General features: G+C 45.5%; 1 protein-coding gene across 5 annotated transcripts; it reads right to left on the bottom strand.

The window, feature by feature from the left end:
• Positions 1-1,485: 1,485 nt before the first annotated feature.
• RAB29 (RAB29, member RAS oncogene family) lies at positions 1,486-8,922 on the bottom strand. 5 transcript variants are annotated; one of them, XM_045456233.1, is made up of 6 exons: positions 8,905-8,922; positions 8,237-8,482; positions 4,929-5,000; positions 4,064-4,245; positions 3,650-3,771; positions 1,486-3,352 (listed from the first exon to the last, which is right to left on the bottom strand). In XM_045456233.1, exons 2-6 carry the CDS (start codon positions 8,358-8,360, stop codon positions 3,241-3,243), a joined length of 612 nt encoding a protein of 203 aa, XP_045312189.1. In that variant the 5' UTR covers positions 8,361-8,482; positions 8,905-8,922; the 3' UTR covers positions 1,486-3,240. The 5 variants fall into 5 exon arrangements, with proteins under 5 accessions (XP_045312189.1, XP_045312188.1, XP_045312187.1 ...); XM_045456232.1 differs by lacking the exon at positions 8,905-8,922 and adding an exon at positions 8,797-8,902; XM_045456231.1 differs by lacking the exon at positions 8,905-8,922 and adding an exon at positions 8,771-8,896.
• Positions 8,923-13,792: the final 4,870 nt, after the last annotated feature.

The raw sequence follows: 13,792 nt of genomic DNA, 5'->3' as shown, positions 1-13,792 counted from the left end.
ATCTCCTATTAGTTGTGTTTTCCAGGAGAATGCTAATACAGAACCATACCGTTATATACTGAAGCTCTGCAGACAAAATTTGAGAGAATTCAAATTAGGCTTGAAAGTCAAAGAAAAAGAGCTGTTCCACCAACGAAGGCCATATATAGACATATTGTTGAGTCTCAGGTATTTACAGCGGGATCAAAAATACATGGAGTACTTTCCAACACACATCACTTTCTAGTGGTTTCCCACTTATTCCTACCTGCAGCCTTGGGGATTATTTGGCTTTAATAAATGAGTCACTTACATAGCTGAAGCCTCTTCCTATACAGTGAACCAAGATGGCAGAGGGAAAGAGGGCACTGAGGTTCACTCCCTTGGGCAATCTGCCACTGGATCTTACAGAATACCATGGAGATTTCTACATCCTCCAACCATAGCCTTAGATCATGTCAAAAGCAGACTATTGCTTACAAATGAACAGCAACACACAGGAAAGGCCTCCTGTTAGATGGGACAGAGTTCTGAGGACAGAAGACAGACCACTCAAAGAAGAGTTAAATCTGGAGATGACAGGAAAAAATGAGGACCCCAAACATATCTTAGCAATAGCTAGGGCAAATGAATTGGGGAAATCATCTTGGGAGTAATTCTGGCTCATTAGTAGTAACGAAAGGGCGAAAGGGCAAACCGTCCCTTACTGTGGAGGGGCCTTCCTTGACCTGTGATCTCTTTTTCTCTGTTTGGTCACTCAGTTATTCTGCTCAAAGTCCAAAACCAGGGCAGTCACAGTTCCACAGCTCTGTTCTCAGCCCTTCCTTGGGTCTCTTAAAAACACTCCACAGGACATGCTTATGTTTTTGTTCTGTCCAAAAACGAGCTGAGTGGTTGGAGGGGCATCTTGTCTCAAATATGGAAAGTTCTCTAGGGAAGGGCTACAACAATATCCATGTTCCTAGCAATTGTACCAACATGTAGCATCCCAATGACAGGATATAATTATTGTTAGTATAATTCTAATTCTAATTCATGTAAACATTTCCCTCTTTTTAAAAAATCTTAGTTTATTTCCCTTTTCTTTATGGATAGGACATACAGAGGAATTAGTTACATTTCAATTTCTTCTTTAATTAGTTTCAGCCCTTTAATGTTCACCACTTAAGAAAAAAATCCAGAAGGACTGGCAGGCCAGCCTCGAGCAATGCTTGAAAAAGCAGGTAACTCTTGAGTCAGCACATGGGAAAAGAAAACATATTCAATGTTTTTTTTTTTTTTTTATAATGGTCACATTTCCAAGAGGTATTTGGAATGTTACATCAAGTACTGAATTGGTATTAGGCGATGGATACCCGTAAATTAATAGGCAGAATAAACATTTACCTACATTTTTTAAAGGTGTTTAAAAAATAAAATCTCCACTTCCACAATACTCTTGAATTATTCATCAGTATAAAATGGCACTTTAACAAACTCACTTCAAAGGAGAATAACTACCATGAATACAAGACTTATTTCACCTTTATTTGTGACTTTGCGGAGGTTCAAACCGGCAAATAATAATCAATTTTCTTTTCACATAAAGGGAATTAGTTACTCCACTAATACCTTCAGAATCATTGTAATAAAAACCTATTATTTTAAAAGGGTAATACAAAAGAGAACTTCACGGTCTTAAGAGACTATGCACAAGTGATAATACTTGGTATTAAAAACCAACCAACCAACCACTGAAAGTCTGGCTCCCATTCTCTTTCTGATATTTGGCCTCTGATCATTCTCTTAAGACAGTAGTTTCCAAAGTCTGGTGTATATTAGAATCACCTGGAGAGCTAACAGAGCACAGGGGAGCCCAGGGGCATTTATATAGGGAATGTCTGGGTCTGTACATCTTTACCAAACTCCCCAGTGATGCTTTCCAAACCAGGCTAGTCAAATTATCCGGGTAGCTTTGAAAAACAACAAATTCCCAGGCTCCACCCCAGGAAATTTTGATTCAGTGGGTTTAGGAAATCTTAAAACATAAAATAAACACCTTATTTAAAAAAAATTTTTTTTTAAACAAACTTCCCAAGTGGTTCTGATTGGTCAGATTTGGGAGTTGCTTACTTAGGATGCTTACTTATCTAAATAAGTGTCTTTCAAAAAATTCTAGGCCTCTGAGTTCATTAAGAATATTCATAACTTTGGGTAAGTTATAAATCACCATCCTGTGAGAATTTAACAAATTAAGCTGTCTAGAAGTGATTTGATACTAAAAACTCTACCCGATTTAGCACTTAAATTACTTAAAGATTTTCTGTCTATCTACTCAGTCCCCTCAGGCAAAGGTCTGTCCATAAAATTTGTTTCTTAAGGCTGTTAAGTGCTAGGCACCCAAAGTGCTCAGAAGCAAGTTGCGCCACAGGATTTTGTTCTATTAACCTTTCCCTCTTCCATTCAGACTCCCTGAGCTGTGCGGAACAGACCTATTTCAGGGCACCACGGCCAACTGATGTCATTTGCAGTGTTACACGTCAGGACACCAACCCAGAATACCTGCTAACCCCGCTCCCACCCCGCTGGTAGCGAGATACTGAAAAACTCTAACGTGACAATTGATTCCTTTGGGGGAAAGAAATGCTCTCACCACACACAATAAGTAGTTTAAAAGCTTGACTATTCTTGAAGCCAAGGTAAGAGAAAGCCAGTTATGACTTTAGAAGCTTCAAAAATACAGTGACTTTTGCGTTACCTCCTGTAGCCCCAAACCCATGGATATCCAGCCGCACTCCTGTGCATCTTGGAATCAGAGGTTCAAATTCAAAGTCCAAGACAGGAAGAATCTGACAGCGATAACCTACGATGAATTTGGGAAATGCCCTTTGCTCTCGTTTTCCTCGAAATCTGAAGTCCTATCAGGTTGAGATATCAACATACATCAAATGGGAAAATGAACGTGAAAAACAGGTGGGGATTCTGATCACAGGTGCCGATTTCCAACGCTTCCCACAAAATCCCTGATCCCAAATGGAGAGATAAGATGAGCTTTCTTACACAGAAGGTACCAACTGAGTCACAGCAGCCAGCAGCGAGTGGGAGCCCACCTGTGAGAGATGCAGAGATGCATTTGAGTCCCAGGCTTTCCTTAGTGATGATGGTCCTTCCAGGACAGCTGGCAGGAGACAGTTCAAATGCACATGAGATTGCTGGGTGGGCAACCAAGGGAAAGGGATGAAGAGACCTCCTGACAGTGGGAGGGAAACAAGCCAAAAACTACTAGCAGCACGCCCAGCTGGAGGAGGGCTTGGTCTGCAGATTGATGTAGTCCCCTTGGGTGGACAAAGACATATCTTCTCTGGAATTGCTCATCATCTTTTCAATGAGGACTCTAAAAAACAAATAAAAAGTAAGCCTGATAAACTGGGTGGAGGAAAGGGAGGAATGGCAGACAACTGTCTGCCTTATCACCAGATGGCATTTGGTAAAGCCACAACCTTAAATGCCCCTTTGTCCCCAGTTATCTCAGGAGAAAGGACAGCATCCCTGACCTTCCAAAGCTGGGATTCCAGCGGCTCAGTCTGTTCTTGTTTGTTCAGAAACAAGGAAAGAAGGTCCAAGGCAGGGAGCGGCGGCAGAAGACAGGTAAATCTGTGTGTCTAACCCCAGAACAACATGAGCTACTCACCTCATGGCCTCGTTAATATTTTTGTTCTCCTTGACCGATGTTTCCGTCCAACCTGTGAAGCCATTCTCTTTACTGAACCGGTCAACTTGGTCTCGGCTCACTGCCCAGGGGGACAGATCACACTGGCAAAGAGAGTACATAAAAGGCAACACCATAAACTTCCTGAGAGTAGGAACACTGCTCAGATAGTTGCGGATTTAAAACCTTTCCACCAATGGCTAAGAGCACCAGCATCTAAAATCTAGTCAACATTCTCCCCAAAGAAAGTCCCAGCATCCCTTGAAAAGAGGTAGAGATGATTTTGCCAACTTGAGAAGGGGAAATGGATGCCTGGAATCAGACAGCATTTTAGACATGCTTACTCTCTGACCACAGAGAGAGGCCAGGGGCCATTTTCCTCGATTAACCACATACTTTGTTGGCCAAGAGCAGGCAGGGCACGGGCTCTCCATTAGGCAGCGTGAGCTTGCTGTCCAAGTCCTGTTTCCATCTCTGGCTGTTGGTGAAGGTTGTGGCGTTGGTGACATCGAACATAATAACACAGGCGGAGGCATCCCGATAGTATAGTCGTGTCATGGAGGTGAAGCGCTCCTGCCCTGGGAGGAAAGAAGGGAGCTGTTGAAAACGTGATGCTAACAACTAGTCTCAACCCGCCCCCCCAATACCCTGCCCTTCGTGTCTTCACTGTGGGGGGACAGGGCAGTAGGCACTGTGGCCGAGTCCAGATTCTGTACCCAGACCGCCCAAGTCCAAATCCCCGCTCTGTCATTTACTATCTGCATGACTTTGGCCAAGTCAAGCTTTCAGCGCTTCAGATTTCTCATCTGCAGAGCGGGGATAAAAGCAGTAGCTTTGATCACAGGGTTGCTATGAGGATTAACGAGTCATTGAATCTAAAATGCTGAGGAAAGTGCTTGGTATACAGTAAAAGTCAGCTATTATTATTATTGTCTCTATTTTCTGGGGATCTGGTTTCTCACCAAGGTCAGCTGAAACGCTGGAAAAAGCACCCTCCGTCTGCTGTGAGAGCGCCCACCTATGGCCTGGACAATCCACCACCCTGCCAGCTGCTCCACCCACAGGGAAAAGGCCCTACGTTTATCCAGGGCAAAACACCTACAGAAAACATCTACAGCGATTCATCTTATGTACCCTCTGAACGACCCAGTCATTCTGGCTCCAGAAAAGCCCTTCTGGGATTGCTACCCCACTTTTTCTGAGGGCTTGCTGATTCGACCAAAATTTCTTCCTTTGTTCCTAATGCATCTTTGCAGCCTACCTGCAATATCCCACAGCTGGAGACGCACCACCTCTGAGTCAGACCACTGGAGAACCTTCAGAGCAAAATCCACTGAAAATACACGTAGAATTGAATAAGATTTACCTTTAAAAAATCCATGAACAGACCCGGATCAAATGCGCAGTTTCAACTAGAGACACACAACTCTAATCCTTTCTATTTACTTTTCAGCTCTCAATGGGCTGAGATGAGTCCACCACACCTGTGGAATAGACAATTCTTTTTTTTTTTTAACATTTATTATTATTTAAAAAAATTTTTTTAAGTGTTTATTCTTTTTTTTTTTTTTTTTGAGAGAGAGAAAGAGAGAGAGTGCACGGGAGGGGCAGAGAGAGAGGGAGACACAGAATCCGAAGCAGGCTCCAGGCCCTGAGCTGTCAGCACAGAGCCCGATGAGGGGCTCGAGCCCATGAACTGTGAGATCATGACCCGAGCTGAAGTCAGATGCTTAACCAACTCAGCCACCCAGGCACCCCTATTATTATCTTTTTAAGTAAACTCTACCCCCAACATGGGGCTTGAACTCACAACCCCAAGATTAAGAGTCACATGCTCTTCTGACGGAGACAGCCAGGTGCACCTGGCACAGACAATTCATAACCACTCTCTGAAGGGGTCTTCGGCTTTTATTCTCTCAACAAACTCATCGATTTGTTACTACATCTCTCAGGCTGGGGGACAGGAGGGTGGGAGCAATTGTGAAAACCATTCCTGATCTCAAGCTACACAGTTTCTGGGAGGTCTAGGGGGTTTCCTTAGGGATGATCGGGCAAAAGGGGGAAATGAGGTAAGTGTGGGTAGCTTTTGCATCTTCCACATTCAATTTCACTGTTGGTTTCTAATCTGATTGCATTACGAGGAGAACACACCCGGGGGGGAGGGGGGAATTCTATACCCTCCATAAGTCCCTAGGAATTTGGGGCAGGAATGGGCTAAAGTGCAGGGGTCCCAGAGGATTCCCAGGAAGAAGAAAGACCCCGCATGGATGATGCTTTAAGAGCAGTGCTGGAGTCTGTAGATGCTGAGACTCCAGGAGCTAAGCCTGAAAGAGTCTGCCAGGGGGCCAAAGCCTTTTGATAAGGAGAGAAAATGAATAATTTCCCAGATTTGGAGATACATTTTCCCTCATCTGTGACAGAAATGAAAGCCAGGGGAAATTTAGAATAATTACTGAAAAAAAAAAAAATATATAGCCGGAGCCAATTATTCTTTACTAAAGGAAAACCAGAGCAATTGCTAAAAACTAATTAGCGAAATATTTTTTTTTAAGTTTTATTTTTATTTATTGATTTTGAGAGAGGGAGAGAGAGCGCGGGTGCAGGAGCTCACAAGTTGGGGAGGGGCAGAGAGGAGACAGAATGCCAAGCAGGCTCTACACCATCAGTGTAGGTGAGATCATGACCTGATCTGAGATGGAGTGCAACGCTTAACCGAGTGGGCTACCCAGGCATCCCTGTATTTTTAACCAAATCCATGAAATAGGGGACCTCATATTATTTAGGAGTTAGGGGGCAAAATGGTCAGGAAATAGTTTTTGAAACTTTAAACCCTAAATTTTGGGGCGCCTGGGTGGCTTAGTCAGTTAAGCATCCGACTTCAGCTCAGGTCATGAGTTCGAGTCCTGCCTCGGGCTCTGTGCTGACAGCTCAGAGCCTGGAGCCTGCTTTGGATTCTGTCTCTCTCTCTCTCTCTCTCTCTCACTCTGCCCCTCCCCCACTCGCACTCTCTCTGTCAAAAATAGATGAACATTAAAAAAAATTTATAAACCCTAAATTTTGCTGGATGTTCTCAAGGAGGATGTTTTAAACTTTTTTTTTTTTTCAACGTTTATTTATTTTTGGGACAGAGAGAGACAGAGCATGAACGGGGGAGGGGCAGAGAGAGAGGGAGACACAGAATCGTAAACAGGCTCCAGGCTCTGAGCCATCAGCCCAGAGCCTGACGCGGGGCTCGAACTCACGGACCGCGAGATCGTGACCTGGCTGAAGTCGGACGCTTAACCGACTGCGCCACCCAGGCGCCCCAAGGAGGATGTTTTAATGGTAGTGTTAATGCTTGTTAATTTTTTTAAATTCCATAATGGACATCAGCACCCATCTTCAATAGTTACATTAGTGCAGGTTTTTTCCTTAAAAAAAAAAAAAAAAGAGTTCTCTTAATGTAGATAAATGAATAAATGTTGTGTTACTCTCCCCCTTCACCAGCTGTTCCCAGCTAAACACCTTCTACCTAACACAAAGGCATTTCTACCTCTGAGGGGAAAAAAAAGTTGAGTCCAAAGCCTGTCCCTAGAAACAAATGAATGAACTCCTTTGTGTTGCCTTCCTTTTTCACCTCCCCAGTTTGAGAGAAAAAGGGGTGGAAAGATAGGCCAGATAATCCATATATTTCAGATTTCCCGAAGAATTTCTAGGTTGCCTTTATTTAAGCAATCCATGGACAAAAATACACACAGCTTACCAGCCTGGATAAGCATCAGATTGTGGGGGCCAGGGGCTCTCCCAGGTAGGCACCCCCAAACAAAGCTGGGATTCTAGGGGCGCCTGGGTAGCTCAGCCTTAAGGTTAAGCATCCAACTCTTGATCTCAGCTCAGGTCATGATCTAGCAGTTCTCCGAAGGAGCCCCACGTGGGGCTCTGCGCTGACACAGGGAGCCCGCTTGGGATTCTCTCTCTCCCTCTCTCTCTCTGCGCCTACCCTGCTCTGTCTCTCTGTCTCTCTCAAAATAAATAAATTTTTAAAAATTATTAAACACACACACACACACACACACACACACACACACACACACTAGCATCCTTTAAGGCCAGATTAAACACCTTTCTGTTCCTTCATCAGCTGCCTGGAACTCCTGGGAGAGGCAGGCCAAGAGCCCCAGGCGGCACCCAACCGGGCCTCCCAGGTAGGAGGGGTGGGGGTGGGGGTCCCAGCGGCCTCTGCTGATGACACGAATTTGCCCATGACCGCCTGGAAGGTTGCAGGAGACCTGAGTTCACAGTTCCCGGGGGGGGGGGGGGGGGAACGCAACAATTGCGCATTTTCTCATCCTCCCTTCCCCATTCCACCTCTTCACACCTTCGCCCAATCTCTTCCCCGGCAGTCAGCTCAGGCTGGGTGAACCTCACTGGGGAAACCCAAGAGAAACGTGCAAATCAAACACCGGGCAGTTAGTTACTCGCTCCAAGATCCCAGACACCTACTTCCTGAAGGAGGAAGGGCCTTGAGGGCTCGAAGCCCCCGGCTCCCCACCCGCAGGGGTCCGCCCCGCCCCCGCGGCGCCGTCTCACCTCCCACCGTGGACTTGTAATGTTTGTTGAAGCTGTCCTGGGAGTATCGCTGCACCAGGGACGTCTTGCCCACCGCGGCGTCCCCCACCACCAGCACTTTGAACAGGTGATCGCGTCCGCCCATGGCTGGCGGGCTGGACTGGTGAGGGAGGCGGCCAGTGTGTGTGTGTGGGGGGGGGGAGTCGCTTGTTTTAACTCCTTCGGTTCCGGACCCCCTCAAACTTAAGACCGCCCGCTGGAGCGGCTCTGACGAGAAAGCAAAAAGGGAAACTTTGCACTCAACCTAGACGCGCTTCCTCCCCGTGCGGCCGCAGCCTGGGTGGGGCGCAGGGCGCGAGTTCCGAGCCCCCGGGCTGTTCGCACCTTCCCCACCCCCCGACCCCCCCCGCACGGGGCTGCCCAGAAACTGGACGGGACCCAGCGGTGCCTCGCCCACGGGGACTTCCCCCGAGCAGCGCCAGCGGGCGGTCTTCCCGGGCCAGCGCTTACACGGATGGGGCCAGACGACGGGGGCCCTCCCCGCCCTGCACAAACCAAATTCCGGGCAAGGAGCTGCTCACACTTAGACTCCGGGGACCCTGGACCGCCTAGGGCGGCGCGGGGCCCCTTGTCTTCCTCCGCACGCGTCACGTGCAGGGCGGCTTGGGGCACTACATTCCCCAGCTTACCTCGAGGCGAAGAGAAACGAGAGGAGAGCGGAGAGTGCCCCGCGAGGCCTCCTGGGAAAGGTAGTTTATGCACTTTTTTTTGTTTTTTGAAACGCTGCACAAAGTTTCAAGGCTTTCAAACCTCTTCGGTGGTTCGGGATCTTACTTTATAGTAAGCCTGGAATGGAAAAGATCCTTCAGAGGCGATTTATTCCACACGATCTCACCTGCCTCATTCCGTCCCCAGATTTCCCATTATCTTTAAAGGTTTTATGGAACAAAGGTTAAAAATTGTTCCATAGATTCCATAAATGATTCAACTAATGGAAGTTCCAGCCTCATCCCTCATGCTCCCAGCGAAGTCCATTTGCTGTTTCTTTGATCACACAGACAAATCTCCAGCATCTTAGGAACATGAAGGCTAGCTCTTTCATTTGCCATGTGGCTAGGATAAGTCAAGTTTAGGGACATTTGATCAAGAGACTGACCCTTAGAAAAACTTATGCCATTAAATGTCAGTTATTATTATTATTTGATAACTGGCCACAACCGTAAAGGTAGAAAACGAAGAGACAGTTCCTTATTCTCACTTCACAATTCCCAATCTTATCGTTTGAACTGGCAGCTAACTGGAGTCCACTGGGAGTCCTCCTCCATTTGCTGCTGCCGTTGCTCATAAATAATCATTAAGCTACACTTTTGCCAGTGATTTAAAAATTTCGGCCTATAGCTTTCATGACCTACCCCACCTTTAGTTAAAGAGATAAGGGGACCTGAGATTCATGGCAAGCAAAATAGCTCTATTTTTCTGGGCTCTTGCCAGAAACAGAAGAGAAAACAGCAAGCCCTGGGAAACACAGCTATGCGCAGGTCTCTTTTAAAAAAAAATTTTTTTTTAACGTTTATTTATTTTTAGAGACAGAAAGACAGAGCATGAGTGGGGGAGGGGCAGAGAGACCTGGTGACACAGAATCCGAAGCAGCCTCTTGATAGACAGGCTATCTCTTATGACCCTTGAGGACAGAACATTGGCATGATTCATGAGGTATTTAGCCCAAAATGTTTGTTACCCAGGGGGCGCCTGGGTGGCTTAGTTGGTTGAGTCCAACTTCAGCTCAGGTCATGATCTCACAGTTCCTGAGTTTGAGCCCCACATCGGGCTTGGAGCCTGGAGCCTAGAGCCTGGAGCCTGAAGCCTGCTTCAGATTCTGTCTCCCTCTACCTCTGCCCCTCCCCTGCTTATATTCTGTCTGTCTGTCTCTCTCTTTCAAAAATAAATAAACTTAAAAAAAAAAGTTTGCTACCCAGGTATGGGAGGTCAGGCTAGCTGCTCATCTGAGAGCCCTTTCCAAGGGTCTCTTCTCAGTTCCCATTGGCTTTGACATAGCTGACGACCCTTTGACAACTCTTTGGCTTTGTGGTTGGTCCTCTTGTCTCTCTGACCATTACCTTTTTCTTTTATGGTTTCTTTCCACCCCATCACTCCCAAAAGGGGCTACTTTTCTAAGGCTTGATTCTTGGTCCTTGAGCTGATCATTCATTAAACACAATTCATGAGGGGCGCCTGGGTGGCGCAGTCGGTTAAGCGTCTGACTTCAGCCAGGTCACGATCTTGCGGTCCGTGAGTTCGAGCCCTGCGTCAGGCTATGGGCTGATGGCTCAGAGCCTGGAACCTGTTTCCGATTCTGTGTCTCCCTCTCTCTCTGCCCCTCCCCCGTTCATGCTTTGTCTCTCTCTGTCCCAAAAATAAATAAACGTTGAAAAAAAAAATTAAAAAAAAAAAAAACACAATTCATGAATTGCTCTTGGCTTCAAATATCTCTCAGTCTTGACTTTATTTATATTTTTATCTCCAATCAATTATATTCAACTGGTACTTAAAGGTGCCTCCACTTGGATGTGGTTTCACAGCCTCCCTCTTAGTACATCATCACAAAAATGGCTCCTTTTCTCAGGGTCCCCATTTTTGTCACTGGTCTCATTGTTTCTTTGCTCCACTCAGGTTTCAGACCTTGAGCACTAAAAACAAAACTTTTTTAGGCCCGCCTGGGTGGATCAGTCGGTTAAGCGTCTGACTTTGGCTCAGGTCATCATCTCACGGTTCGTGAGATCAAGCCCTCAGTCGGGCTTTGTGCTGACAGCTCAGAGCCTGGAGCCTGCTTCACATACTGTGTCTCCCTCTCTCTCTGCCTCTCCCCCACTCACACTCTGTCTCTCTCTCTCTCTCTTTCAAAAATAAAATAAAACACAAAAATTAAAAAAAACTTTTTAAAACGTTTATCTTTGAAAGAAAGAGTAAGCACGAGTGTGGGAGGGGCAGAGAAAGAGGGGAACAGAAGATCTGAAATGGGCTCTGTCCTGACAGCAGTGAGCTCAATGCAGGCTTGAACTCATGAACCTTGTGATCATGACCTTAGCCAAAGTTGGATGCTTAACTGACTGACCCACCCAGGTGACCCTGAGCATTTAAAAAATTTTATTTTTCTGTGGTAGGAATACTTAACATCAGATCTACTCTTAACACATTTTTAAATGTGTTATGAGATACAAAAATTTACAAATGTTTAAGTGTGCAACAGAGGTACAGTGTCGTACAGTAGATCTCTAGAATTTACTCCTCTTGCTTAACTGAAACTTAAGCCCATTGATCAGAAACTCTCATTTGCCCCCTCCCCCCCCATTTTTTGGCAACAGCTATTCCACTCTTTGATTCTATAAATTTGTCTATTTTATTTTATTATTAATTTTTAAATATTTACTTATTTGAGAGAGAGGGAGCAAGCGGGGGAAGGGGCAGAGAAAGAGGGAGAGAGAGAATCCCAAGCAGGCTCCACACTGTCAGCGCAGAGATCGTGACCTGAGCCTGAGATCATGACCTGAGCCAAAACCAAGAGTTGGATGCTTAAGTCACTGAGTCACCCAGGCACCCCTAATTTTGACTATTTTAGATATCTCATATAAACGAGATCATGCAGTGGTTGTCTTTCTCTGACTTGGTTATTTCACTCCACATCATGTCCTTAAGCTTCATTCATATTGTTGCTTACTTGCAGAGGTTCCTTTTTCAAAAAGGCTGAATAATATTCCACTGTATGCATGTGCCACTTTTCTTTATTCATCTATCGAAGGACATTTGGGTTGCTTCCATATCTTGGTTATTGTGAAATAGCATTGTAATGAACATGGTAGTGCTAATATCTCTTTGATATTTGCATAAATACCCAGAAGTGGGATTTCTGGATCATATGATGGTTCCATTTTTAACTTTTTGAGGAGCTTTCATACTGTTTTCCATAATGGGTGCAGCATTTGCATTCCCACCAACAGTGTGCAAGGGTTCCAATTTCTCCCCATCTTTGCCAACATTTGTCTTTTTTTTTTTTTTTATAATAGCCATCTTGCCAGGTGTGAAGTGATATCTCATTGTGGTTTTGTATTTCCCTGATGATGAGTGACACTGAACATTCTTTCATGTACCTGTTCACTATCTGCATGTCTTCTTTGGAGAAACGTCTACTCAAATCCTCAGCCAATTTTTTTTTTTTTCAACGTTTATTTATTTTTTTTGGGACAGAGAGAGACAGAGCATGAACGGGGGAGGGGCAGAGAGAGAGGGAGACACAGAATCGGAAACAGGCTCCAGGCTCTGAGCCATCAGCCCAGAGCCTGACGCGGGGCTCGAACTCACGGACCGCGAGATCGTGACCTGGCTGAAGTCAAGACGCTTAACCGACTGCGCCACCCAGGCGCCCCGTTCAGCCAACTTTTTAATCACACATTAGTTTTTTGTTCTTTTGCTATTGCAGACTTTGAGCATTATGAACACTTCCTTTTACACACATCACTTTACAGACTCCTTTTTAAAAAGTCAGTCACCACATCATCTGATTCTTCTTTCAAAAACATTACTCCACCTACCCTTTCTGCTTTTATTCAGTGCTCTTTTCCTGGTTCAGGCTATCCTTATCTCACACCTGGGTCATCTCCAATAACCTGTTTTTTGGTCTCCCTGATTCGAGTTTCTTTTATCTCAATTCATCTTACACATTCTCCAGGATGATTTCCCTAAAACATCATTGTTCCCTCCACTGTCTACCAACTATCCAAAGACTGGCCAACCTCCCTGAGATGGTATCCAAAACCTTTTTTTTTTTTTTTAATTCTTTTCAGTTATTTTAAAAATGTTTATTTATTTTTGAGAGAGAGAGAGAGACATAGACAGGGAGTGAGCGGGGGAGGGGCAGAGAGCGACAGAGACAGAATCTGAAACAGGCTCCAGGCTCTGAGCTCTCAGCACAGCGCCCGTCACAGGGCTTGAACTCACGAACGGTGAGATCATGACCTGAGGTGAAGTCAGACACTTAACTGACTAAGCCACCCAGGCACCGGCAGTTTTTTTTTTTTTTTTTTTAACGTTTATTTATTTTTGAGAGAGACAGTCCAAGCAGGAGAGGGGGAGAGAGAGAGGGAGACAGAGGATCCGAAGAGGGCTCCAAGCTAACAGCAGAGAGCCCAACAGGGTGGGCTAGGAGGGCTCAAACCCACGAACCAGGAGATCGTGACCTGAACTGAAATCAGACACTTAACTGACTGAGCCACCCAGGCACCCCAGTATCCATAACCTATGCACTGGCCTCACCCTCCCTAACTTGATCTCAAAGGAGAATTTCCCCTTTGACAAAGTCAGGTTCCTTACACTCTTTAAAAGCCCAATTTTATTGTTGACCTTGCACTTTTGCCTGGTGCCTTACCTATCAGAATACTCTCAGTATTGACATACCTAACTCTTCCCATGCTTCAAGTTCCAAAAGTCCCAAACTTTTGTGTGTATAAGAGTCACCTGGGGCACTTGTTAAATGTGGACATTCTGATCCAAGGGAATCTGTCTTTGTGTCCTAGTACTAGGGTG

This window comes from Leopardus geoffroyi, chromosome C3 (assembly GCF_018350155.1).
Source record: "Leopardus geoffroyi isolate Oge1 chromosome C3, O.geoffroyi_Oge1_pat1.0, whole genome shotgun sequence".
In the NCBI taxonomy this organism is placed as follows: Eukaryota; Metazoa; Chordata; class Mammalia; order Carnivora; family Felidae; genus Leopardus; species Leopardus geoffroyi.
The sequence above is the reverse complement of the archived record's forward strand: the minus strand, read 5'-3'. Positions and strand labels throughout refer to the sequence as shown.

What these genes read in the sequence shown, in the direction of transcription:
- RAB29 (XM_045456233.1), bottom strand. Translation starts at nt 8,360, where the DNA reads ATGGGCGGACGCGATCACCTGTTCAAAGTGCTGGTGGTGGGGGACGCC. An exon ending in GCCTGCTCTTGGCCAACAAA is followed by an intron (nt 3,772 to 4,063) that starts GTATGTGGTTAA and finishes TCTCTTTGCCAG; the next exon opens with TGTGATCTGTCCCCCTGGGC. An exon ending in AATATTAACGAGGCCATGAG is followed by an intron (nt 3,353 to 3,649) that starts GTGAGTAGCTCA and finishes TTTGTTTTTTAG; the next exon opens with AGTCCTCATTGAAAAGATGA.